This window comes from Gobio gobio (genome assembly GCF_949357685.1).
Source record: "Gobio gobio genome assembly, chromosome: 10".
Classification (NCBI taxonomy): domain Eukaryota; kingdom Metazoa; phylum Chordata; class Actinopteri; order Cypriniformes; family Gobionidae; genus Gobio; species Gobio gobio.
Window position 1 is genome coordinate 41,236,004 of NC_137116.1, and position 27,035 is coordinate 41,263,038.

The 27,035-nt window shown below is 38.4% G+C and overlaps 1 protein-coding gene across 1 annotated transcript; it reads left to right on the forward strand.

Moving 5' to 3' along the window:
• The first annotated feature begins 16,072 nt into the window (after positions 1-16,072).
• On the forward strand, positions 16,073-25,073 carry adora1b (adenosine A1 receptor b). The gene is made up of 2 exons (XM_079826410.1): positions 16,073-17,271; positions 22,204-25,073. The coding sequence occupies exons 1-2, from the start codon at positions 16,931-16,933 to the stop codon at positions 22,880-22,882; spliced, it is 1,020 nt and encodes a 339-aa protein (XP_079682536.1). The 5' UTR covers positions 16,073-16,930; the 3' UTR covers positions 22,883-25,073.
• Positions 25,074-27,035: the final 1,962 nt, after the last annotated feature.

Below are 27,035 nucleotides of genomic sequence, written 5' to 3' on the forward strand. Positions count from 1 at the left end.
ACACCCCGGGCCACTAGCTCACACCTGCAGAGGGGCCGAGAACTGACCTCCACACACACAGACAGCCTGTGCCATGTGGCTTGAACTATTTTAATTTAACCATCCCAGAAATATGTGATGACCCTTGTGTTATATGTATGTTGACCACAAAGTATATATTTGTATGTGTGTGTGATGTTAATCCTAAATGCTCAAAATGGCTCTGTAAAAGAGATACACTGTCTTTCATGCATTTAAACACAGGCATGTTTGATGTCTAAAGGTTTCTCTTTCTTTGTCCCAGTCAGTGGTGCAAAGTAGATGATTATGAGATGTACCTTTTGGTAGGTTTAGCCCTTTTTGAGCGAAACCTTACTCATTTGGCTGCCAGCGAGAACATTCCAGTGAGTGATAAAAGTCCGAACAAAGGGGTTTTCCCGCCTCCAATCCACATCTATGATTGGTCATCTCAGAGAAAGTGGGCGTAGTTTAATGGATCTCAAAAGACAGTAACACGAGCACATCAGCTCGGTCACCTTGCAAGAACCCCGGACGAGACAAATTCCCTTTTCCTCCCATCTCATCAGCGCGGCTCGCGGGTTATCGACCTGCGAGCCGGCGCGGTCCAGCCAAGCTGATGTTTCCTTTGAAGATCGACGCGCTCCGCGGCGCAGTCAGCGGACGCACTTAGCTGGAGGAGATGAACTTCCTTCCAAGTCGACACCTTTAAAAGTCCAGCGGACCAACGAAGCTCTGGAAGAACCAAACGGAGAGAAGGCTTCAGCGCGCAAACTCTCTGAGAAACGCCAACGCACGCATCTTGCTTTACACAACACCAAGAAACCATGCAAGTATCAATTCTACCGAAATTTAGATGCGTTTTAAAGATTGTACCCCTGTTTAAGGTGATATTTCTTGCTGGCTCCAATGGTTTTGTCTGGGAAGGTGTCGGCTCGGACACGATCTTACCCTCCTTCCTTTCCTTTCCCTTCCCCTCATCCTCCTCTTTACTTTCCACTATTCTGTAAATACATGTATTCTTTATGTAGTCATATGTAATCGTAGTATTAATCTTTATTAAAACCATGATATTCACGTTTTGATTGTCATTGTTTGCTCACGGAACACGAGTCCCTTTAATGTCAGATCTAAGCTACGAGCTCTTATAAGCATCGTTGAATGCTTTAATTAATACCATAACTCGGAAAGTTTGTCCTTTGTGGCCAGAGGGATAAACTTCCCGAAAATTGGGTAGGAAGAATAGACCTGGTGAGTGGATAAGGAATCTCCGCTCGTTCTTTAAACGGAACAGAGAGGAATTTTGAATCAACTCCCTTGGGGTTATTCTGTGATTATTTAATATAGATATATCTGTAGTTAATTACAATAAATTGTTGTTAACCATATATATATATATATATATATATTATATTGCATAAATACCGAGGTGAGGTATTCCCATTTTGGGTGATTTTGGAGATTGGTGATTAGATTATAACCCGTTATGATTAATCATAAATCCCTAAATATTAATACCCACAATTCCCTATTGAGCTAATTTTTAATTTAAATATATATGTAACCCTAATACGCTACAGTGGTCCTGGTCAAGACCTGGTCCTGAACTCCAAACTGAATGTCAGAATGGGAAAGAAAGGTGATTTAAGCAATTTTGAGCGTGGCATGGTTGTTGGTGCCAGATGGGCTGGTCTGAGTATGTCACAATCTGCTCAGTTACTGGGAGTTTCACGCACAACCATTTCTAGGGTTTACGAAGAATGGTGTGAAAAGGGAAAAACAACCAGTATGCGGCAGTCCTGTGGGCGAAAATGTCTTGTTGATGCTAAAGGTCAAAGAAGAATGGGCCGACTGATTCAAGCTGATCGAAGAGCAACTTTGACTGAAATAACCACTCGTTACAACCGAGGAATGCAGCAAAGCATTTGTGAAGCCACAACACGCGCAACCTTGAGGCCGATCGTTTAAATGCCACGGCCTACCTGAGCATTGTTTCTGACCATGTCCATCCCTTTATGACCACCATGTACCCATCCTCTGATGGCTACTTCCAGCAGGATAATGCACCATGTCACAAAGCTCGAATCATTTCAAATTGGTTTCTTGAACATGACAATGAGTTCACTGTACTTAAATGGCCCCCACAGTCACCAGATCTCAACCCAATAGAGCACCTTTGGGATGTGGTGGAACGGGAGCTTCGTGCCCTGGATGTGCATCCCACAAATCTCCATCAACTGCAAGATGCTATCCAATCAATATGGGCCAACATTTCTAAAGAATGCTTTCAGCACCTTGTTGAATCAATGCCACGTAGAATTAAGGCAGTTCTGAAGGCGAAAGGGGGTCAAACACAGTATTAGTATGGTGTTCCTAATAATCCTTTAGGTGAGTGTATATCACGCTCTTGTTTGATTTGAGCCTGGCACTGAGGCAAAGTTTCCATGCATACCTGAAAAGTCTCCCATGTGTTGTGGTCGTAAAAAGACGGTTCTACGTTTAAATAACCTCAATTCTGGTCTAGATAAAAAAGACAAAAACAGCACTTGTGAGCGGGGTGGCCAACAGGGTGACCACCTCTCTCTCTTCAAAAAGAAAAAATCCATCCTGAGAGTGCAGTTCATCCTTTCAGATCTGTTCCACAATACTGCAATTTCCAGCAGAAGCTACAGCAAATGTTGAAGGGGAAAGAGGATGTAAATATATCTAATTTGCAATAAATAATGCAACAACCCCCATTTCCCTAAAGGTGTTAAAATAAACAAAGATGTTCACAGAAATCAATGGTTTGTAGTAAAAAGGCAGCAGAGGTCATTTAGGATGCAACATATTCTTTCTGTTTATCCTATCAATGTTCAGATGCATGTTAGTAATCGGCCGCTAAATGAAGTGAGTGAACGTGCATTCATGAAAATTGGGTGGTAACAGAGCTCTGCTGTTTATAGTGGCCGTCAGCTTACGTAGATCACTAAAAGGAATGAAAGCCAGAGAGAAAATATATTTCTCTTTGCTAAAAGGACCCAGGCTTTAATTAAATCTCAAATGGCCTCCACACAGACATTTTTATTTCTGAAAAATGGGTTTTTGCCACTGCTTATGGCACTATTTCTCCTCTCCCAATGCCTTTTTTTATTTTCATATGTTGTTTTCCTAATCTCAACTTTTGTGAGGATCAGATATCTCAGCTATTGCAGTAGATGAATTATAGCTTCAGCAGTGTAGTGCAACGGGGGAGGATGACAGTGTTAGTGTGTGTAGCCTACAGTATGTTGTCGGTATCACTCAACACATGCATTTCTTCTTTCAGTCTTTCTTATCTTCTCTTCTCAGTTGTAGGGTTCTCTGATCACATTAATCCTTTTTTTTTTTGTCTAAACAGAAAACCACAATCAACTTTCTGGTAACACTTTACAATAAGGTCTCATTCGTTAACATTAATTAATGTATTAACTAACATGAACTAACCACGAGAAATACATTAGTTTCTGCATTTGTTCATCTTTGTTAACATTAGATAAAAATGCAGCTGTTCATGGTTTGTTCATGTTCATTTTAATTAATGTTGAAATTAACATTAACAAAGATAAACAAATGTTTTATAAGTGCAGTTCATTATTAGTTTATGTTAACTAATGTAGTTAACTATCGTTAACTAATTAACCTTATTGTAAAGGGTTACCAACTTTCCTAATCTTCTTCGTTTTGTTCATCTAACTCAGAGCACAATGTAATTCCCCACACAATGCTCAGCAAAATACATCTGACCTATTTATTCTTTTTTTTTTCTTTTCAAAAGTGGAGAGAAAAAGAATTTGAATAGTTGCTACTGCATGCGAAAAGCAGAGAGAATGATTCCTACAGTATGAGCTTGAAAATGCTCTGGTATAAAATGCTTTGTCTTCTAATTCCTTTGCATGCATACATTGGGTTCTGGGGTCATAAAGTCTGAGAACGCATTAAAGATTCAAAATCTGATTTAAAGGTCCTGTTCTTCGTGATCCCATTTTTCAAACTTTAGTTAGTGTGTGATGTTGCTGTTAGAGCATAAATAATACCTGTAAAATCATAAAGCTCAAAGTTCCCTTTCAAAGCCTACAGCGAACGGCCGGTTTGGACTACATCCCTGTACTCCCTGCTTTAATGACGTTTGTTGGCACAATCAGAACTCGTTACGTAGTTCTGAAGGAGGGACTTCATAGAACAAGGAAATCATCAATCTGTTTTTAGGACAGTGAAAACAGCGGTATACAGACAAGTAAATTGTGTGAAAAATACTTTTATTTACACGCGAAACATGAACACATGTTATATTGCACACTGTAAACACAATCAAAGCTTCAAAAACACAGGAAAAACGGGACCTTTAAACCAGGAAATAATCAAAACATTTTCAGATAATAAAAAAAATTGATTAACTGTCACAGCCACGTTCTGTTTTTGACTTAACATTGAAATCACTCGCTCCAGACGCTCTAGTCGCATTTGGTGTGAATGCAGCATAAGACAACGTTTGTGCAAAGGCACCTCACGAAACTATATTCCAGGCAGACTTCTTAGGCAGTGTAACCATTTAATGATCTACAGCAAAATAGAGAGAATTTTGGTGAGAACTAAACAAATATTTAATTACTACATTAGTAATTTCTCGCTAGAAATGACATCAGAAGTAGTTCAGAAAATGTTGGTAAAAAAACGTACATTTACACACAAACTGACCAGCAAATGCAACTTTCGTGCCACATCTTTTTTTTCCAGCTCAACTGTCACAGAATGGAAAGCACAGGATTGTGGGATATCAAAGGCAGCGAAGGATACATATATGCTGCCTTCAAAAATCGGTCAGATGAAGGTATCTCAGGAGACAGGAAGTGAAGCTAACATTAGAATCGGAGTGCTTTGATGCCTTCCTGCCTTGAAATGTGTCCATTTGCCAGGTTTCGGACGCAGCCGTTATGTGTACCTACCTACCTGCCTGTCTCCGTCCAGAGCTCAGATGTCCTCAATGACGCCTCTTATCCTCGACGAAAGTCCAGAGAGGGCTTCAGCCCGCGACGAGTTTCCTGTGAAGGCTATAGCCCACGATTTGTTCAGAAATGGCTTCTCCTCCGTCCAGAGTCCAGAGAGCACTTCTTCCTTCGCCCAGAGTCAAGAGCGGACTTCTTCCTCGTCCAGAGAGGACTTCTTCCTTCGTCCAGAGAGGACTTTTGTCTCCCATCCAGAGTCCAGTAAAGTCACCAGCACCGCCAGAGACTCCCACCCAGCCTCCCTCTCCCACCTCCTCTCATCTACTCCTTATCCTCGCTTCCACCACTTCCTGTGGACCCATCCGCTCACCCCAGTCTACCATCGAAGTGGTGTGTTCGCCGTGGGTCCGCCAGTCGTCAGACACATCAAAGCTGGTGGATCCATGGTTTCCGCCTCCGGCCTCAGCGACCAAGACTCCACCTCAGCCCTTCGAGCTATACCAACACTACCCTGGCCCATCAGCCCACCAGCTACGCTGGTCTCTCTCGCCCCTCCTATGCCGCCTTGGTCGTTTGTTGACCCGCCCTCGCCCCGGGACTACTTTCCTCCAGCTTCACCTCGTCCCTTCGTCCCTCAGGCTCGGCTGTGCTCCTGACTCCCTCCAGCTCCATCTTGGGCCTCACTCGCTCCAGCTCCACCAATGTCTTCTGGATCCATGTCAGCGCCTCAGTCGCCAGAGCCATGGGCATCGCCTGGCCCAGCCTGATCTTCAGTGTCATCATGGCTCATCGGCTCTACGGCAACACCCTGGCCTCCACCAACACTTCAATGTGTTTTCATTGGTCACATGGTTCTTTGTTCTGTTTCCCGCCACTCATCAGTTTCCATGGTTACCATCGTTAGTCTAGTTCTGTCCAGCTGTGTCTTGTTCATTATCTCGTTTCTGTTTGCTATTTAGTTCTCCCCTTTTTCTCAGTCCTTGTCCGATTTCCGTTGTGTATACCTACCTGCCTGTTCCTGTTATTAAACTCAATTTTGAACTTCATTCTTCCGTCGTTTTCCTACCTGCACACAGCCCTGACACTAACACAATTACCACAATTGAATATGAAATATTCAGGATTCTTTGACAAATTTGTCACTTTGTACAAAAATCTTCCTTTTTTCTACCTTTCTTTTACTCCATTATCCACACAAAAAAATACTCCAAATCATGATTTATGGATCTATGGATTTAAGGAAAATGACAAAATATAACAATTACTAGAAATATAATTTTAGGCATATTTTATTGTTTTGAATTCTGTAAGAATTGTTTTGAATTAATTGTTAAATACCATCTGTAGTAAATTGAAGTAAATAATTATAAAATGAGTGTTTTGCTTTTAGATACATTTGCAAAACAGAAGCATTTTCACTAGTGATCTAAGATGTTTGGACCTCACTGGTAATGAATGTGTGCGTACACATATTTATTCTGTATATCAAATAAAACCGATGTGTTTGGCATATAATAGTTTGAACATCGTATATGTGTGTGTGTGGCGCATCAACAGAAATCTTCCTTAATATCCTGTCTCACTCAAAAGAAACAGGAAATCCAACAAATCTATTCCCCGTCTATCTCCCAGACACCTTGAAGCCTTTTCACTTAAATTTTTACCCTCCTTCCTCCTCTTCTCATTCCTGTTTTTAAACTCACTTCCTACCTCGCTATTACACTTTCTGCAATCTAACTCCATTATCTCTCTATCTTCCACCAATTCTCTTCTCTCTCTGTGTCTTTCTCTAATAATAGCTTCTTCCCTGCTTGAATGTCCTGCAGATCAGTGTCCACCTCTCACAGAAATACTACTCATCTGCACAGCTTCTTTGGCAGCACACAACTCCACTTGAAGCCAGGAACTGAAGCAGAAGTGCACTGTTCATCTCATCCATTCTTATTCTGCTAACCAGTTTCTTAAGCAGCCAGGAGACATTTGTTAGGTCGCTCCCATTCTGTTACGTCTGATCAGATTTTATTGCTAATAAAATTAACGGTATGCCTTCGTGGGTTATAACGACCGAATCTCTTTTTGCAGTGTGCCACATTATGCCTCTCATTCCTGAACAAACGGTGTATATAAAGAGTGTCTGTCTCTGAGAGATTCTAATGCCAATCACTTTTTGTTCAATCACACAACAAATGCTGAGGATCATAAAAATTGTGAGCAAATCCCATTGAAATAAATGGGGATGCTAACTAATAGCTTTTGCCAGATATTATAGACCTTCTTGGGTAAAAGTGTATCATGCCAAGTTAAATCTGGGTAATGAGAAAAATATATGTGGCAGGTATCATCTTTTCATCTTTATCTGATGAAAGCACAGTTTAAAGGGTACATAACACACACAGTTTCTGAGAATCTCATGTTAATCTTGAGTACCTATAGAGTAGTATTGCATCCTTCATATCTCAGAAGAGTCTTTAGTTTTATCATATTTATAAAAGACAGATACACTGTACCGATTCTGTCCAAAAACAGCCGAACTTGTGGAGGCACAACAGGACCATACTCGGAAAAAACTTTCAGAAACTTGTTCCAATCCTGAAGGAGTGTATTTGGCACGAAATACTCTGATTTATATTTATATTTTGGCCATGTTTAGCTTGAGAATCCAACTCTTTAAAGTCCCTGTAAAGTTTGTGTGTATTTCTGTGGAGTTTGTCAAATCACAGACAAATGTGTTATTAACCACCCAGCCAAATCTGAAGCATAAAAATATCTACCAAGTAAATAAAATAAAAATAAAAAAAATAAGCAGCATTCTCTGCTCGCAAACGCTGGAGCAGTAGAGCAGTTTTGAAGCGTAAAGTAGGGTTGAGCTGGCCGCTGCCCATCGCACGTCACTCCTGAGTAACAGAAAATGGTCAAAGAGGCGGGACGTGGGTGGAGCTAAGGTGACGCGATGACTAACAGACAGCAGATAAATGGCGATCCACCTGTCACTCAAAGTGGCCACGCCCTTAATTATGCAGAACTTTAAGGCTTTATATAATGTAAACAAATGAGTTATAAAAAAAATCACCCCCTCACAGTTGCCATGAAGGGCAAAATTAGCCGTATAGAACAAACCCACAATTTGTACCAGGCTGTAAACATGTTTTATTCTGCTGTAAAGTTGGGCATTTTAACATTTTAACATGGGACTCAATGAGATTATGCGCCCTTCTGGAGCCTGTCTCTAGCGACCAGTTTAAGTCACTTCCGTATTGGCTTCAAGAGAAACTGCGGGAGGTTGTCGCTTGGTTATGATCGTGTTAGGGGAGTGCGTTGTGCATCATCAACAGTTATGATAGCGTTGGGGGAGGGGCCATATGCACAGTGACTCCAGTCCGTCATCGAGCCACCGTTTTAGCCCCGCCTAAAAAATCTTGGACACAGCAACGAAAAACTGTTTAACGGTCTAACTCCCAAATTCAGCACTACACAGGTCACAGTCTTTGTAACGTGTTTCAGCAATACTTTCTAACATTTATAAATGTGTTTAGAAACAGATCTCAGAATTGCCTTTGCAGGGACTTTAACAGTGTAAATAAGTCAGAATGCATTAAATAGCATTAGAACCCCCACCCCTTTATGTGTTTATATGACCTTATATAAATCCATGTAAGATTGTGCATTTAAACATTTTAAAACACAAACTTGCTAAGTCTGTTCTGCAGCAGCTAAATAAAATATTTGATTTTCATGAATAGACTAAGCGAGCGTCTCCATGTGCGTGTATGTGCGTTAGTGAGAAAGAGAGCAAAACAAGAAGAAAGGAGTATTGTAGATGAGGCAGCATTAAAGAAACAGACCTTAAGGCAATAATCTTGCTTGGAGAATGGTACACGATAACGAAGCTCTGCATGATGACCTACAGCATCGCTCAGTCTCTACCCTGCTGTCTCTTTGTGCTACTGAGAAAAAAACGACCCACTCAAAGACCCCCAACCACGAATTCTATGAATCTCAGATATGAAGTGCAGTAATAGCCTCGAAAAACCATGTCATCCGGCTTCCTGTTATGGACAGAATGAAGTGGAAAATTGGCCATTTAGAACAGAGTCCTGACTGAAATTTCAATTGACTGGGTGAGAAAATCAAATCAAATATAAATTAAAATACACAAAACTATTCAAATAAACTAAAAACTTTTTTTTTAAATGACTAAATAAATAAACTGCCATTTTAATGTGACATTTACACACTAAATCAAGACGTGTTCAGCATCTAGTGTGATAAGGTAGAAAATGAGCAATGATTACCTCAAAAAGAAACTCAAAAATACGTGAAGACCCTTTGAGGCTGACTCTGACAATGCAGTCAAGAAAATGTTCTCTACAAAAGCATGTGCAAAAACTCTTCTTCAACCCTTTTTAGCTTAATAAAACATTTTCTACATCGTTTAGTTAACTGCTAGTGGTCTTGCTGAGGGACCATCTGCTGATATTTCTAGCATAAAAAACCTAGGAGTGTGATGACAAGCTGCTCTCACTCTTGGTAGAGAAAAATCTGGCAGTTCCACTATCCAGGCCAGTGGAGAGGAAAGCTGGCTGCTCTTCAAGAGGTCACGCTCTTCACAGAGGCTTTGCTTTAAAAAGCGGAAAACTGGAATGTGTAATTAAACAATTATTTGTAGTCGTTGCCATATAAGTCAAGTCATCACAGTCATGGGAAATATCTAATCAATTTAGGACCACTGCCAACGTTAGTTAATGCTTATAGTCCCGGTCACACCAGCGATAACCGTAACAATATTTATATAACTGGCATCCACATCAATAACGATAATGTTCTGTTTATTCTAAGCACATGTTGCTGTTATGTCGTCTCCTTTTTAAAAACACTCAAGCTCTATAAAATTGGATGTATTCTGATTGGCTCTCCCCGTTTTAATAATTTTGAAAATGTGATATAAATGATATAATTCCTCTGCGTCATAATTGTTATAGTTATGGACTGTGTTGTTTTCTAAATTAGAACTATTAAAACTTCACTCACAAACATGGAAAAGCAGAGTGATATCCACCTTATGTGCAAAGCCGAAGTGCTATTTTCTGTGGATTTTATGAGACTTAGAATGACAAAATATTGTAAATGGTAAAATAACTTGCACTACAAACCAGTGTGTTCATGGTTATGATAATAAATTAAAATAGCATGATAAGTAACAGTTTGCAATATCAAGTAGCATAACAAACAGTTTTAATACAGCTAAAATAACGGGAAGCGGATGAGACCGGAAGTCTTGACACATTCTAGTTAAAATGGCGGTGCCCGCTCTTACGGTGGATAAACAGGTGGAAGTCCCAGTATCATTAGCTATTTTTCCATCCCCTATTTTTATGCGCCAAGAATAACGCCAAGATGCGCATAAAGTGCATTTAAAAATGTATGTGTTCAATAGCGGATACATTTTTATCCGATAAGAAGACATGCACGTAAACTGTGATGGAAACACATTTACAGATCCCTCAATGTGGAACAAAAATCTTATGTGACTTTGCCTCAACAAAGGATGTGATTGGATAACTGGACTAACCAGCGGACCAATTCCATTGCACAGCATCTCAAATATTGAATATTTGAGACTTGAAATATTGACGTTTTCCTGTAACTCAAACAGTAGAGCATGGCGCTAGCAACGCCAAGGTCATGGGTTCGATTCCCAGGGAAAGCAAGAACTGACAAAAATGTAAAATGTGTACCTTGAATGCAATGTAAGTCGCTTTGGATAAAAGTGTCTGCCAAATGCATAAATGTAAATGTAAATGTCAAATTCATTCTGAAATGTCATTTATATATAGGAAAAAAGAGCCACAGTAGCTCCCTGTTTGCAGCAACTTTCACTTTTTATTACAGATATTATTATGGGCCAATTTCCCAGGAAGTGTAGATTTTGTTCTCTTGATCACATGGTATGGAAACGTTGCTTCATTCACAAATGTTTTAAGCAAAATTCTAATTTTGGGTGCAAACATAGCTAGTGTATATCTGTAATCTTGGAGCGCCGCTATGCCAATCAGAATATGACATTTACATTTATGCATTTGGCAGACACTTTTATCCAAAGCGACTTACAGTGCATCCAAGGTACACATCTTTTTACATTTTGTCCGTTCTTGCTTTCCCTGGGAATCAAACCCGTGACCTTGGCGTTGCTAGTGCCATTGCTCTATTTTTTGAGCTACAGGAAAGCCACAGTTGATAGTTGCTTTAAAATGCTGACTTATGAGATGTTTGGTGTTAGGTTTTCGAAAGGTGTCTTGATGTCACGGTGGTTGCAGGAAGGCAGACAAAGACAAAATTAATTTAGATCCAAATGAACAGGTTTAATGGTATTCCCAGCACACATACGATCAGGCAGCAACACACTAACAAAGACTGTGAACGGACAAGGAGTGACTGAAAAGGAAGAACTTATATAGGAACACAAACAAGGTAACAAGCAAACAGCTAAACAGAATGAACTAGTAATGAAGGTAAACATGGTAACAAAGGACTGGCGGGAAACTGAACAAAAGGAGCCCATGAACGAATCAGAATCCAAACAGAAAGTCCAAACACAAACAGTGACACTTGACTAAGGAGACTGAAAGAATCAGCCGACATGAGTTTAATAATGTCAACTGCAACAGTGCAAAGCCCAAATGTTTGCTAAAGAAAACCCAGCAGTGCGGACAATCTGAGTGGGTCATTAAGGTGAATTGGCAAATACTGCTCTTGGTAAAGTGCTGCTCTCTAACTGTGGACATAGCAAATGTTCCTTAGGGAGAGATTGCAAGCGAGAGAAACACAAAGAGCTGCACGTCTCGATGTCTGCTTAATTACTACAGCACATACTCAAAGCATTTTTGGCCATGCGTATATGAATGATATGGAGCTGGACACAAAAGGGCTCAGCCATTAAAAAATCTACACAAATGAGTCTCAGAGGGATGGCCTTGCAGTTACTAAAGTGCTTACCACATCACATTTTCAGATGCGTTTCTTTTCAGGGACTCAACTTATGCCAGATTTTTGCTATGCTTGGGATATTCAAGGTAAATCCGGAATATGTGCCAAGACTGCGGTCAGGTCAAGTAAAATGTAACAGATTTCTGCCTCATTGGACTAAATAAACAGAAAGGCATGTCAGATTCTCTAGTCCTGGCTGTCTTAGTCATTAGTCACTGGGATTGTAACCCTGACTGTCAGTCTGGGAGGTGTTTACTGTATCCTGAGAGGAGCTGGTCACCAATTAGGTAAATATTTAGACAATGTGTTCAGTATTGACAAGCACTACAGGAAACCTGGGGGCTATACCATGAAGCCGGTTTAGCTGGCTAGCCAGATATGTTTAAGCTTAGTTTGTGCCAATCCTGGGTTTTAGGTAGCATTAAAGTGGTTTGGCTTTTAGCAGTGTTCATCTCCATCACTCCATTGTTAACCTGCTCCAGGGCAGGTTATATTCTGGATAAGAGATCTCTATCTGAAATTGGACCAATCAGCTGTGAGCAAAGTGACACACCTCTGATGCAATAAAGTCACTCCTCCGGTTTCTACTCCAAAGGTCACTACATAGCAAATGGACTAAGGACTAAGGAATAAAGTGTCTGGCTTTTAACAATGCTTATTTATAATAATAATAATTTTGAATGATTTAGATATGATTTATGTCATTTTCACATGTATCATTTTAGTTAATCAATCATTAATAGGCACTTAGTTAAAATTAATATAAATAGCCAATATAAAAGGTCATACAAAAAAGCTTTAAAATCAATAAATGAAGCTATACAAATCACTACATGTGAGCTTAAATGTTCAGTTCTCTCTCTATATCAACTAAACTAACTTCATAACTTTTACTTGCATTGACGTATAAGATTTTTTCTTTAAGTTGTCCTCTTTCATAGACAGCTCTTTTCTTCTTGCTGTGTAAATTTGTTTAAAATCTTAATATTTTCCAATCATGTAATATTTTGCAGAAGAGTGAAGTGAATCTCAGTTGATCCACAGCATGTGATTGGCTGTTCAATACTGATGTCACAGCAAAACTCAGGATCAAAGCCTGCGTTGACAATGAAAGCGGATGATCAGCATCATGGGACCAACAAAGCCTGAATAGATTGGTTTGGTTTTGTCAACTCAAAACTAATCCTGTAACCCTGAGCTTGTTCAACTACCATCATGGTACAGGGCCCTGTTTGGTTTTATTAGTTTAGACAAATCGTGTTTGTCTATTATTGCCATTGCAAGCCTCATTGGCAGACCACATTTGAGCAATTATAATTGGTTCTAAACTTTTTCTTGCAGCACTATTTTTTTTTTTATTGATAAAGTATTTGCAGCTTATAGCTGCATAAAAAGAACATGCAAAAGACAGACTATTTCTGTATATAAAAATATTCGTTGAAATTAAATATTTTTAATATAGTTTGCAAGAAATAATACCATCAGGTTCATCTCCATATATAACAATATAATTTAGGCTCTTTGTTTCATTCTCTGACCTCTCACCCCTCGCATATGACCTTTTCAGCTCAACGGTACCCATACGGAAATGTAATATATGTACATATATGAGTCATGTGGGTGCAAATGATCAGGCAGTGCAGAGGATCTAAACGCAGGAATATTTTAATAACACATGGAGAAACACTAGGACCAGGTACACATGAAGAAACGCCACACATATCATCCACAACATGGCACAAGACAGGAAATAACAAAAGAGTCCACAAACAGACAGGGAATTTATGACAATATGTCCCTATATCTGAGTAGTGATGTCATATATGTTTCATATAAGGCAATACATTATTAGCACATATATCATCACGATAGATGAAGATATAGGTTTATACCATGTATGAAATACCCATAGAAGAATTATTATACATATATTCAAATTATTTATATGATGACTTTTTATATGGTACTGTATGGCATCATATATGTTAATGCCATATATGTAAACAATATATGTCTAATTTATATATGCAAGTTTATTTAAACAACATATACTGTATGCAAACATTCAGTATGCTTATATAGGATTTTATATGGATTTAGTTGTATACCACATATAAAATATCTATAGTAAAATGAGTATATACAGTATATGCATATGTTACAGATAATGAATATAATGGATTTCGGTAACACTTTACAATAAGGCGCATGAACTAATAATGAACTTCACTAATAAACCATGTATTAACCTTTGTTAATTTTAATTTCAACATTTAGTAATGCATTATTCAAATCTTGCTAACATTAGTTAATGCACTGTGAACTAACATGAACAAACCATGAACAGCTGGATTTGAATGAATGTTAACAAATATTAACTAATCCTGAACAGGTGTAGCTTTGATAAGCTTAGATAAGAGCCTGAAAGATTTTCCATTGTAATCCAGTATGCAAAACAATAGAAACACCTTTATCATCTTGAGAATACTATGCAGTCTGTTTGTTGATCGATTGCTAATTTCTTTTGTCATCCCTTGAGGGAGATCTATTCATGTGGTACATTACAGCATCTTATAGTGTCACTTGTACACTGTAAAAAAAGATGCTTACCATTACCATTAGAATCTTCCAGCTCCCAAGGACACTGAATGGTCTAACAACATATTCATGTTATTAGTTTTATTGCATGGTTGAATAATTAGTGGTGCATTGATCTGACTATTGATATTGCACACTGGAGAATTGTAGAATCCCACATAGACATGAGTTCATTTCATGAATCACTGACAACTGATGCTTTTTTAATGTGCTTTTTATTTCTTAATTAAATTACTTGATTTTTGAAAGGAAAATCTTGAACATTTTTGCATCGTTTTATCTGCATGCATATCACCCGGAAACAGTTAACACGAATGTACAAATTATATTTGTCATGCCAATAAAGCACCTTAAAACTGCCATATAAAAGTTCTTCCTGTGTAGTCATGGAAGACTCACTTTATGAGGAATGTGGTGTCCCTTTCCTCAGAATCGACAGGATAAATCTCATGTTATAATTCTGTGTGAAGTGCATGAATGGATTCACCGCTCATGATGGATCATCCAGAAATTTCTCTCATGGAAATGAGACAGGCACTGCGGTTCAGCCAGCTTTCTCATGCCATGATTTTTCCTACTGGCTAAATCACCTGCATCTATTGTGCTTTGTCTCTGAGCTCACACTCAAAAGCTGGAGAAACCATGACTGAAAGCCCTGTGTGGGGGTTGACCGGGACGTGTCAGAAGGGGGAAGACTTCATTATGATTCACCTAAAAAACTGGACATCCACAGACAGAGGCTCAGACACTGATTCACAATACCAACACACAAAGCATGTGCTATAGAATTTGTAATTTTATTTTTATATTAACTATCCTATAAATATTTTAATTGTGATGTCTGTTGGTCAAATAAATAGTGCATTTGTATTTTTATTTTTATTTTTGTATTCTATTAATGTGAGGGTGCCAATGTGACATTTTTATATAAAAATGTACCTATATACACTCTAAAAAATGCTGGGTTAAAAATAACCAATTGCAATTGCAACAGCAATTGGGTTGTTTTAACTCAGCGGTTGGGTTGTTTCAAGCAAACGTTTAACCCAACCGCTGGGTTCAAATGACCCATTCACTGGGTTAAATCAACCCAATTGCTGGGTTAGTCCATTTTCAACCCAACTTGGGTTATTTTTAACCCAGCATTTTTTAGAGTGTAGGCTACTGATAAATATTAAATAGAGTAAAAGGTGGGACAACTAGGTCTCCCCCTGTTCTCCCACATTTAAAACCTAAACATCAAAAGGACCTTTCAAATACATAATTTTTGAGTAACCACATTAGACTGTCTTCATTTGTAATTTCTTTTTAACTTATGTCTCAGTTGGCACATGAAGTTTATTGTAAATGATTGAATCCATTAGCTTAGTTGAAATGTTGCAAATATATTTCACAATACATTTGATATCTTCTATGGGGCGTCGTTTGACCATTTAAATTAGTCACTGCATGCTTATCAGTCACTGCTCATCAGCCACTGCCACCTCCTACTTCCCTCATTCCCATGGGTGCAGTAGCTATCTCATATTATAGTGCACACTAATATTACACTATAAACAGAGACATGATCAGCCTCACTCTTTATCTCGAGTTAAACTCTGATTTAAGACGAATACAATGATGTGAAAAGTAGTTCGGGCTCTCTACAAAATAAATGAGCAAACGCAGGTTGTCCCAGACGGAGGAAACCAAAATAGACGGCGCGGTGTGGGGTGGGCTTTTTCTCTCCTGTCAAAGGAAAACGGAATGACATATGGGTTCGGCATTTCCAAAAAGGAATCTACACGGGTTAGTTGGGCTTATTTTGCTCCCAATTGCTTTACATTTCTAAGTGGCCGAGTATGGGTGAGACAAAGGACTCTACCCATCGACAGCTATTCTGAGGCACCGCAGAGCACGGGAGTGTTGGAAACGACCCGCGCTCTGGACAATTTGTTTCACATTTCCAGGGACAAATATGCGTCTTTTAATTTACTTTCCTACTGTTTGGACATCCAGAGAACTGCCTGACAGTTGTAGGTGACACGAAGAACATTTGTATGATTGTGGGATGATGAATAAGTGGCGCGCGCATGTCTCGCACGAGCGCAGGTGGATCCAACGAAGAGGCACTGTAGTAAACGAGGAAAAAAACGCCAAAACTGGTCGATATTTTCAGCTGAAGATTTTGTAAGACACTTATATGGTTTGTGGGGTTTATTCTCCTCGCCTTCCATTTCTATATGTAAATAGGCATGTGTGGAATACAGCTACTCTTTTGAGTGGCAACGCTTTCAAGGGATTTTCCTCCGGACTACTACAGTTAATCAATTTCCACAACACTGTCACTTGAAAACGCATTGTCGCGTGGACATTCGTCGTCTTTTCGATTCCCGTCGAGCAGAAGAATGCCCGAGGACCCTTTTGCGGCCAAAGCCCTCTACATGGGCATGGAGGTGGTGATCGCACTGTCGTCCGTGATAGGAAACGTGATGGTGGTTTGGGCAGTAAATATTAATAAATCTCTGAGAGATACTACATTTTGCTTCATTGTTTCTCTGGCGCTCGCGGACATTGCAGTAGGAGCGCTGGTCATACCACTGGCGATAACTATAAGTATAGGACTTCAGACTCACTTCTACAGCTGTCTGCTGGTGGCGTGCACAGTGCTGGTTCTGACCCAAAGTTCTATCCTCGCTTTGCTCGCTATAGCCATCGACCGATACCTGAGGGTCAAGATCCCAACCAGGTAAAGTTATCATTCTCTCATTTCCTCACTTCCTTTAAAAGTATAGGCTATAGGCTACGTTATGCTGACACGTTTAGTATATGCAATGTACCCAATATGTATAAATGGTTTTGGATGTAGGCCTAGGGGAGTGAAATAAAACTATAAAAAAAAGAATGACGTAAATGGAAGAAATATTATGTAGGCGTCACTAAAATAAGCAAATTTAATCTTTCAACACTTCTCTGGAATACTCTCGTGTAGGCTACAATGCAAATGATGAAAGGTAAGTTAGAAGATTAGCCTAAGTTATATATTATTAATATAGTTCATATTGAATATATATATATATCCGTTGCATTATCATCATATAGTCCCACTGTTTGGCCAGACTGTTTTCAAGCAACATATGCAGTTATGTTGCCTGAGGGGTACAGAAGGAAGAAACCACATGCACCTGACCTAATGACGTGTGACTCATGCATTTCTACAATGCTTACACTAGGCACTATTTGCATAGCTTTCCATACATTTTATATGGAAGAATTCATAGAGAATGTCAGTTCGTTATTTTTGCATTGTTCCTTGAACGTTCTATACTTACTGCTTATCACTTAATGTCAAGTGTCAGAGAGATCATAGACAAGATTCAAGAAATATGCCACATTTCAAGTCTTCATCATCATGTTCTAGATTGTTTAAAAGCATTCATTATGAGAATGGGCTTATTCATTTCTTTAGGGCACAAAATGCATACACTATATCTGTTTTTAAGTTCTAGCAAGATCCTATTTACAGACTATACCTATGTCTGGGTGACTCATTCTCCCCAGAGGAGCTAAATGCAATATACCATTCAATTTTTAAAGATGCTTTTTGTGTGGAGAATATAGTTTGGTGCTCTTTTCTTACTGTAATGTATCAGACATGGGAGTGCTCGAATCAGTTTATTCTATAATTTTGCATTTAATTTTGTGATTGTGCCAGCTTGATTCGCCACCATGACCTACTATATGCCAAAATTAACATAAAATCCACCCCTTCAACACTTGTGAGGTGACTTGCGGGCAGATACATATAGAAAAAGTGTGAGGGAAATATAGCACAGGGGGGCTACATGGAAAAAGTTACCTCCTACAAAACTACAAAAAAAAAATATATTTTGAGAGGGGCAAGTGGAGAACAAAATCAATCCCATGAAACTGTTACGAAATAGCTATAGAGAAATGACATGTGTCTGAGAAATCTATAGATTTTCTGCCATGAGCAACTGCCTGTTGGCCATTATGCACAACGAGAACACAAGATGTTTTCCGTTGCAAATTATATTATCAGCATAACAATTTGAGTAAAAAGTTGAATATAGTGTATCATCTTATCTAATATATGTCTCACTAAAAGCAGCATTCAATCTGTATGAATTCCACACGTTCCATCCATGTTATCCCAACATGATCCCAGAATAATGAAAGGGTGAGCTTAAGTAAAATATACTAAAGTTCTGTGGTTTACTTTGCTCTGCTACATGTGCATTACAACCTACTTGCAGAAGACCGGTACAAATGACGTGACAGATTTATTTTAGTTGTTCCACTCTTCAATAATGCATGGCTCTTATTCTGTATAAAGTGTAGTCATGCATCACAGCTTTCCAACTACAATCAACCATCTATTTTTGTCCGAGACACTGTTAATTCAACAGAGAAAAGAGCTCTTCTCTTGGTCCTACAGTATGAGTGAAAACGGAGCAATAGGCTATGACTCTCGGCTACAGAATTCATGCAAAAGAGTATGACTATTTAGATGAAACAATTTTTCATTTAACATTTCTGTTAATAAAAGCATTCAAGCAATGATTGAAAATGATGATGCTTCAAAAGCCATCTACTTAACAAGGGTGTATTGACTGTTTGACCTTTGTGAGGAATTCAGACAGACAGCTGCAGAGACTTGAAAGTCTGCCATTATATCACAGGTACCTTTGTTGTGAAGTCATTCACACAAAAGACAAGGAGTTTGGAGAGAGACCTAGTATCGCAGATGAAAGATGGAATTGTATTGAAGGACGAGAGGGAATGGGTTTGACAAACAAGCTTTCTGGTTGTGGTACTTTGTCACAATTTGGCTCTTAATTTAAAGTTAGACAGCAGGTAAAAGAAGCTGCCCTTGGTCATTCAAAGACTATACAACTGATTTCAAAGTGAACATACAAATTATAAACAGAATTTAGCCTTTTATTTTATTTTATAAAATGGTTAGTTCCAGTCCTTGATTCTGATTGGTCAATGGCTGTGTTTATTCACAATAATACACGGCTTAGACAGCTTCACCCAGCGGTTCTGTGTATCACTACAACTACCTATTTTTGTTCTATATATTTTGTTACTGTATTATGTAGAGTAGAGTATCGTGAGAGAGATTGAGTGAGTGTTTCCCACAGATTAGAAACCAATTTGTGGTGACGGGCCTGGGCGGGGGTTGAGGGGGGGGGGGTGGTATTTGGGGTTGATGATTGGCACAAATATCGATTTTGATCTTGATTCAGTATCTGTATATAGCCTGCTGTACATTTAAGGAAAAATAAATTTGCCTTTTTAGCACTATTTTAAACTTTTCTTGGGTTAAATTATATTTGCACGCATTCATTAATATTCACTTGTGTGTGCTTATATAAGTATAATTAAAAACATTAGAATGTAAGTTATTAACATTTTAAAATTTCACATTTAAAGAAATCTAGTGTTTGATCATGTCTAAATATGCATTCAAATGAAAAACCTAAAAATAAGTAAGCAGTTATAATCTGCAATACTTTTTTGAGCAACTAGACTAGATGCATGTATATTTATTTAAGAGCCAATCAGGCTTAGTGGGTAATGGCATTACAAATGAAATGTGTTATTTTTCCAGCCACAAAATGACTCTAATTTGCCTCTTTGCATTGGAATTCTCTATTTTAACCTTAATTACGGCACTAATTGTAATATAAATAAGAAAAATATTAGAAGAAAAATATTTTAATTCATTAAATGGTCATAAAATTATTGCACAAATAGTATTAAACTAAAATATAGAATATTTAAATATTAAAATGTTCATATCAAAAGCAGGTTTGGCAATTTGGCGTGAGATTTACTTGGCAGAGTGAGAATGTGAGACCGAGCCTGAAAGTGTGTGCCTCATGCCAAATGCGTGAGAGTTGGCAACCCTGAAACTTACGGTCGAATGGAATGATGTGTGTGTAATGTATGTGAATGTGAGAGAGACGCGCGTGAGTGACAGAGAGACGGAGGGAGAGCAGGGAAAGGAAATGTAGTTGAACGAATACACTGCGTGTTTTAAATAGCATAAAAACATAATAATAAAAAAAAAAAGATTAACTACACGCAATCTGTGGCGGCCGGTGTTGATTCTGTGGCGCACCTCCACAAATTAGTCTATGTGTGGGAAACACTGGCTTTTTCCTTCAGGTCAGTCCTATGTTCGTAATAAAAAAATCATCTTGAATGTCCGCTATGATATCTTGTCCTTTTAATGATGTTTTATTAAAGTAGTTCGGGAGAAACACGTCAAATAAGCTTCTCTCAAGTGTCACCAGCTGTCTACAATCAGTAATCAACATACAGTATCTACCCAATCAGCATGAAGGCAAGCCATATATAATCACAGTCAAACTCACCTATGGATTCTCTACAGTCTTCAGAATCCCTCCATCACCCCGTCTCCTCTCACTTACTAGGATACTTCCTATAGCCTACCTGGGGGGGGGGCACGCCAAATACGTTTACCAAATTAATCTTTCCGACTTATTTGTAAGTGTGAACTCGTGAAACAGTTATGGGGTTTTCCCGTGCCCTGACACTGACAGCACTAGTCAAAGCATGTGTCAGTTGCGTCTTGTTGCATGTTCACAAGAAGGGCTAGTCCTTTCAATATAAAAGTCTTCTCTACTGACTTACTCATTCCTAAAGACAAGCCGCGTTTCCATTACATATTTGCGCAAAACTTTTGCGATACTTTCTAAATGTCGATAAAAAATTATTGCGAAATGTCTGCGTTAACATTAATCGATGTTATGTGACTAAAACTTTTTCCTCTCATGATAAGTTATTTCAAAAATTACATATGTTGGTAGGTTTATGTATATCCAAGCCACCGCACTATAGCCTTTTTTTTTTTTTAATCGAAGGAGACGTAGGCGTGTTATTCAAGCGTACTTTGAGCAGCCACGCAGGAGGTGTTTGTGGGTGGTTTTCCCTCATATTTGCTTCAATGTCTTGGTAAATTGTGGCATTTCTTTGTTTAGAATCCAGTATTTCTGTAATTCTATTGTCTTTTATGAGTTTAGGAAGAAAGAACTAAAGAACTCTGTCTCGTCTTCTGTCCAAACATACTGCGCCATCGGTAAAGAATGATCGACTTTTACGTATGCCAGGTGACCTGTAAATTCGGCAAAAAAATGTACATTGCATTTTTGCGAAAATTTACTTTTTTGCATTGCCTGAAAAACCACTTCATGTGAGCGTAAAAGCGGCACGATATATGGGAGTTTTTCCATTGTAATGGAAATGCGGCTACAGTCTTTGCCACCATATAATTGTGTAAAAATTTTACTTCTGTTGCTGTTCATGGTCAGGGACTATTTTTTTTCCACCCGAAGGAAGGCTTTTAGGGATTTTACTTTGTGAAAGTTGCATTGATACATATGTTTTGCTTTAATATTTGTATTGTGTGGTATAAAAGCAATAAGGTACCCAAGGCTAGTGCTGTATCGTGAATAAGTCACGGCTGAACAGCCCAGCCTCTCGTACCTTTTTGCTTACATAACGAATGTTGTGAACATGTATTTGTTTTCTTTACTGCACATTTTGAAATTGCATTAATAATACTGCATATCATGAGAAATGGATTCAAATTGAAAACTTGTTTAACTCTTGTGTTCTTGTTTTGTAGTTATAGGCGAGTGGTCACTCCCAAACGAGCTAGAATTGCAGTGTTCGTGTGTTGGACGGTGTCCTTCATAATTGGCTTGACACCCATGCTGGGCTGGAACAATTTACACAGCCTGCAACGTAACAACGGCTCACTCGGCCCTGACCTCATCATCACCTGCCAGTTTGAGAACGTCATCAGCATGGAGTACATGGTCTACTTCAACTTCTTTGGCTGGGTGCTTCCCCCTCTTCTGTTCATGCTCGTCATTTACTCTGAAATCTTCTACATGATCCACAAGCAGCTGAATAAGAAGGTGTCCTGCCACTCTGAACCGAACAAGTATTACGACAAAGAACTTAAGCTGGCGAAGTCCCTGGCTCTAGTGCTTTTCCTGTTCGCTGTTAGCTGGCTTCCTCTCCACATTATGAACTGCATCACGCTCTTCTGCCCGAAGTATGAGAAGCCCATGTTCCTCATTTATATTGCCATTCTGCTCACGCATGGCAACTCTGCCGTCAACCCCATCGTTTACGCTTTCCGCATCAAGAAATTTCGTACTGCGTTCCAGAGGATCTGGAAACAGTACTTCTGCTGCAAAGAGGCTCCTCCCCCTGAGAGCCAGCCGAGCGAGAGACTGGATAACAACCCCTTTATCGCCGGCACCACTGCTCCTCCTGCTTTGGAACATAACGTCTGACTGGGGTTCCAGCATCCTCCGAGGAGGTCGAATGCCTTCGGCTGGCTGGACGGCCAAAGCTGTCAAGTCTCGGTTAGCCTCTTTTGAATGTAAATCAGAGCTCACCACAGACTGTTCTGACTAAAATGTCCATTTATTGGAATGAGACTGCATTGCTCATAAAGCGCAGAGTTGATCAAATAATTGTGAAGAGCGAGTTCATAAGGGGGGATCACAGGAAATCTTGAAGCCTTGAAGGATGTTTTTAAATAAAATTAGTTTGACAGTACATATCATTACAATAAAATGATACAAATATTGAAATATTTGCTCAAATAATCAATCAAAGATTGCACACAATTGTATATCATGCAGTTCTGTCATTAATAGTGAAATGGAACAGGGCCGTGCACAGGGGGGTGGCCCGGTGGCTAGAGCCACTGCCCCTCTGCCCTCATCAGCTGAGGTGCCCCTCTCGCAGTCTATGGTCGCTACCCATCCCTGCTAAAAGTGTTCTGTTTTCCCTCCGCTTCAGATCCACAGATTCCGCGGTGGAAAATGTTGTACCCGATCTGATCTAATATAAATAACACCAACTTTGTTGTTGATGGCACACTTTGTAGAATATATAAATAGGCCTAATTTCATATAATAACCCATAAACTGTTACAGAATGTATAAATGACTTTTGATATCATTCTTATTACTTTTAAATATCTTTTAAAGTGTCATTAATGTAAAATACTAAATAAAATATTCTACTTTTTTATTTTGACAATTTAGTAGAATAACTGATAACAGAATATCTATGAATATAGATAATCATCTGAAAGGTACATTTTATGTACAAGCAGTTCAATATTTACTTATTTAATTGCCCATATTTTAATTGAAGATATGTCATAATAATAATAAAAACATAATAGATTTTGTCATAATAGAATTCACTCAATTAATCTATAGGTTGTAACGAAAGTGAAGATGCCTGAAATGTACATCTAATTCATGAAAATATTAAATAATAGCCCCGTTAATTACAATAACTATTAAATCGAAAAACAATAACACCAGTAACAACATGCCCCTTGGGGCCTTCTGTGCCCCAGGGGTCTAATTTTATCTTTTTACTTCAAAATAAAAGCTATAACATTTACTCCACAAAACCAAAAACATTGTGTCCACAAATCCCTCATTAACAAATAGACACAAAAACTTTGATGTTCAACATAGATCACTATTTTCGATAGACACAAAATTAGATCAAAACAGACTGTTTTGACTGACTAAATCTCACAAATGTTGATATTAAGATGAAATGACGAAATAAAAAATTGTATATTCATTCATCAAAAGTGCTTAGATGAGATTTTGTCGTCTATAGTCAGGAGAAAAAGTAGGGCTCAGAGAGTAAGGGAGAGCCCTCACAGGCTGTCAGTAAAGGAATAGTAAGAGTAAGATGGATATTTTGTATGGACAAGCACTCAATCCCCAATGCCACCCCACCCCAGTGCCCCTTTTTTTGGTTTGGGCCACTGCCCCTCAAAATGTCTGTGCACGGCCCTGATATGGAAACATCTATTCACCAGTTACTGGTTCTATATGAATGTATGCAGAACAGACATCAGAGCACCGTACACTCTCAGGTTCTTGGATATTCTGCTTGTATTCTGAACCTTTGTGCACAATGACAGGAAGAGAATGGATGTCAGAAACAGTGGCAAGGAGGTGGACACAGGTTTTTCTTGTCCTATTATGGAGTGTCTGAGTCCTGGTCTGTTACTGTGAAGGACTAAAGATTGTACAGCAGGCAGCTGACACACTGCATTTACATTGAAGTTCTCTTGCCTTTTAGCTAATTTATTTGTGTGCGTGTAGGTGTATGATTGTGCGCATGTCATTACAAAACTATAATTATTAGAGGAAATGAAGATGCACTGAAGTGCTATTTATTGTTTTTTGTTGTGACCGGAAAACAAAAGTGGAACTGTCTGTACCTAAGACTAAATCTCCACTATTTGAACATTCAGGGTTAATAAATGATCAAATCCAATAGTGTATTACCTTTCAGTTTTATAGCAGTATTTAGCTATACCTTTTACAGAATCATAATTATAGATTGTAAAACAAATGTACGCATTTGAAGAATTGGAATGAGTATGTTACACTACTGGGAAAACCTACTGATTTTTTATTTGACTTAAAGAGATCACCCAAAAACAAAAATTGTCATCATTTACACACCCTCATTCAAACCCATTTGACTTTTTCCTACTGTATAACACAGAAGGGTTTTTCAGCAGAATATTCACACTTTTGCATGGGTGTGTGTATATGGTTAACTATTGTGGGGTGAACTTCCTTTAACCCTTACACACCCTCATTCAAACCCATTTGACTTTTTCCTACTGTATAACACAGAAGGGGATTTTCAGCTGAATATTCACACTTTTAAAAAAAATTACTTATTTTAAATATTTTAAATATATTTAAGATTAAAAATATTTTCCAAAATTAGTTTTCTACATCTGACCTTTGACATTTATTTTAGGGTTTTGTCATTTATAACTGACTTGTTCCTATCAGTATAAATTACTTTTGGCAAATTGTCTGAAACTTCACACACATTCAAATACATTTTCACTATCTGAAAGAAAAGATCTTAGTGCTTCAATAAAAAAAACATTAAAAAGCTTTATTAACATTCCATTTCATCTTGTGCTACTATATTTCATTTGGAACTCGCATGTAAAAAATAAAAAAAAACCGGACACAAATTCAGATCCAATTCCACTGCATGGAAAGTAGTGAAACTATGTCTTAGTGTTTCAAAATGAATTAAAAAAACGTTAATAGTGCTTCTTTCTTGGAATTCCAAATCAATGATTGTAGCACAAGTGAAAATCAACATGACTTATTTTTTAATGTACCCAACTTTCTTCACGTAACTCAATTTTGACCTGCTTAGTCGTCATTTTTGGAGCATCTCTGCTTGTCAGTGTAATGACACCAATATAGGCAGTAGCATCTGACCTTTGGATCACATCTTCCAAACCAGCATAGGATAATGTACCCAAATCCCTGACTTCCACAACATGAGTTATATTCTTCATATCTGTCATCACCCTCACTGCTTCTATCCTCCTTAATTTTCAACTTCTCCCTTTCTTACTACGACCTTATTTTCTGATGCACTGCCGCCACTATCATCAATACTTTCTGGAAAAGGTACAGCTTTTCCTCTCTGTCGCCTATAACACTTAGTAACATCAACCTAAAACACAGGCAAAAAGGCTATTATACTGCCTGTCAGTACTGAAAAATGGTGCAGCTACACAGAAAATATGTATCCTCTAAAAGTACTTTATCATTGATGTCTCCTTCACTTCCTTGCTGCCAAAAATGTCCATGAAGGGGATGTCATATATTACTTTTTTTTTTTTGGTTGAACATTATTGTACTTTCTTAGCGTCATTTATAAATGCCGATGTCCCATAGAAGGTTAAAGGTGAGGTGTGTATTTTTTTGTCCCTTGCCAACAATAAGTAAAGACATTTACGGTTGATTCCCTCATGCTGTGGCGCTGAGGCACTATCAAAACATTGCTCTGTTTGTTTGAGCATCCATACCAGCTTGACATCGACATCCGGACTGTGTGTTTGGGTGCCAATTGCTCATGGGGGGAGTTTAGGAATTTGTTTAGGAATTATAAAAATAAAAAAAATTAAAAATATTTGGTCACTCTAGTGGCATAGAAATGACACACGTCACTTGTCACACTTCTGTGGGGTTTTCGATCTCACATGTGGATGTTATACCAGGTCTATACTGACATCAAAACTGAACATGTATTTAATCTGTACATAGCAATGTTATACACCATGTCCAAGTACATTATGTTCATACTTGTTAAACAGTTGTGGAATTACAATCATTTGTACATGAAGTATTTCTGAGTAAATGGGAACAATGGGCTAATTAATTCTACCGTCTTTTTACTTGACTGCAACATACAGACACAGTATAAAATAAGTGGTAGTGCATTGCCAGAATGAGGAGATGGGGGCTTCTTGTCCTCGAACCCAACGCAGTTCTCAATATGATCGAAAACAGGAAATGTCCGTTTACTATCAATGGAAGTAGTTCATCGTCATCATCATCTTCACTGACAGCACAT

Excerpts from the sequence above, each read along its gene's own strand:
- adora1b (XM_079826410.1), top strand. The coding sequence starts at position 16,931 with ATGCCCGAGGACCCTTTTGCGGCCAAAGCCCTCTACATGGGCATGGAG. Across the intron at positions 17,272-22,203 it reads AGGGTCAAGATCCCAACCAG|TTATAGGCGAGTGGTCACTC; the intron begins GTAAAGTTATCA and ends CTTGTTTTGTAG.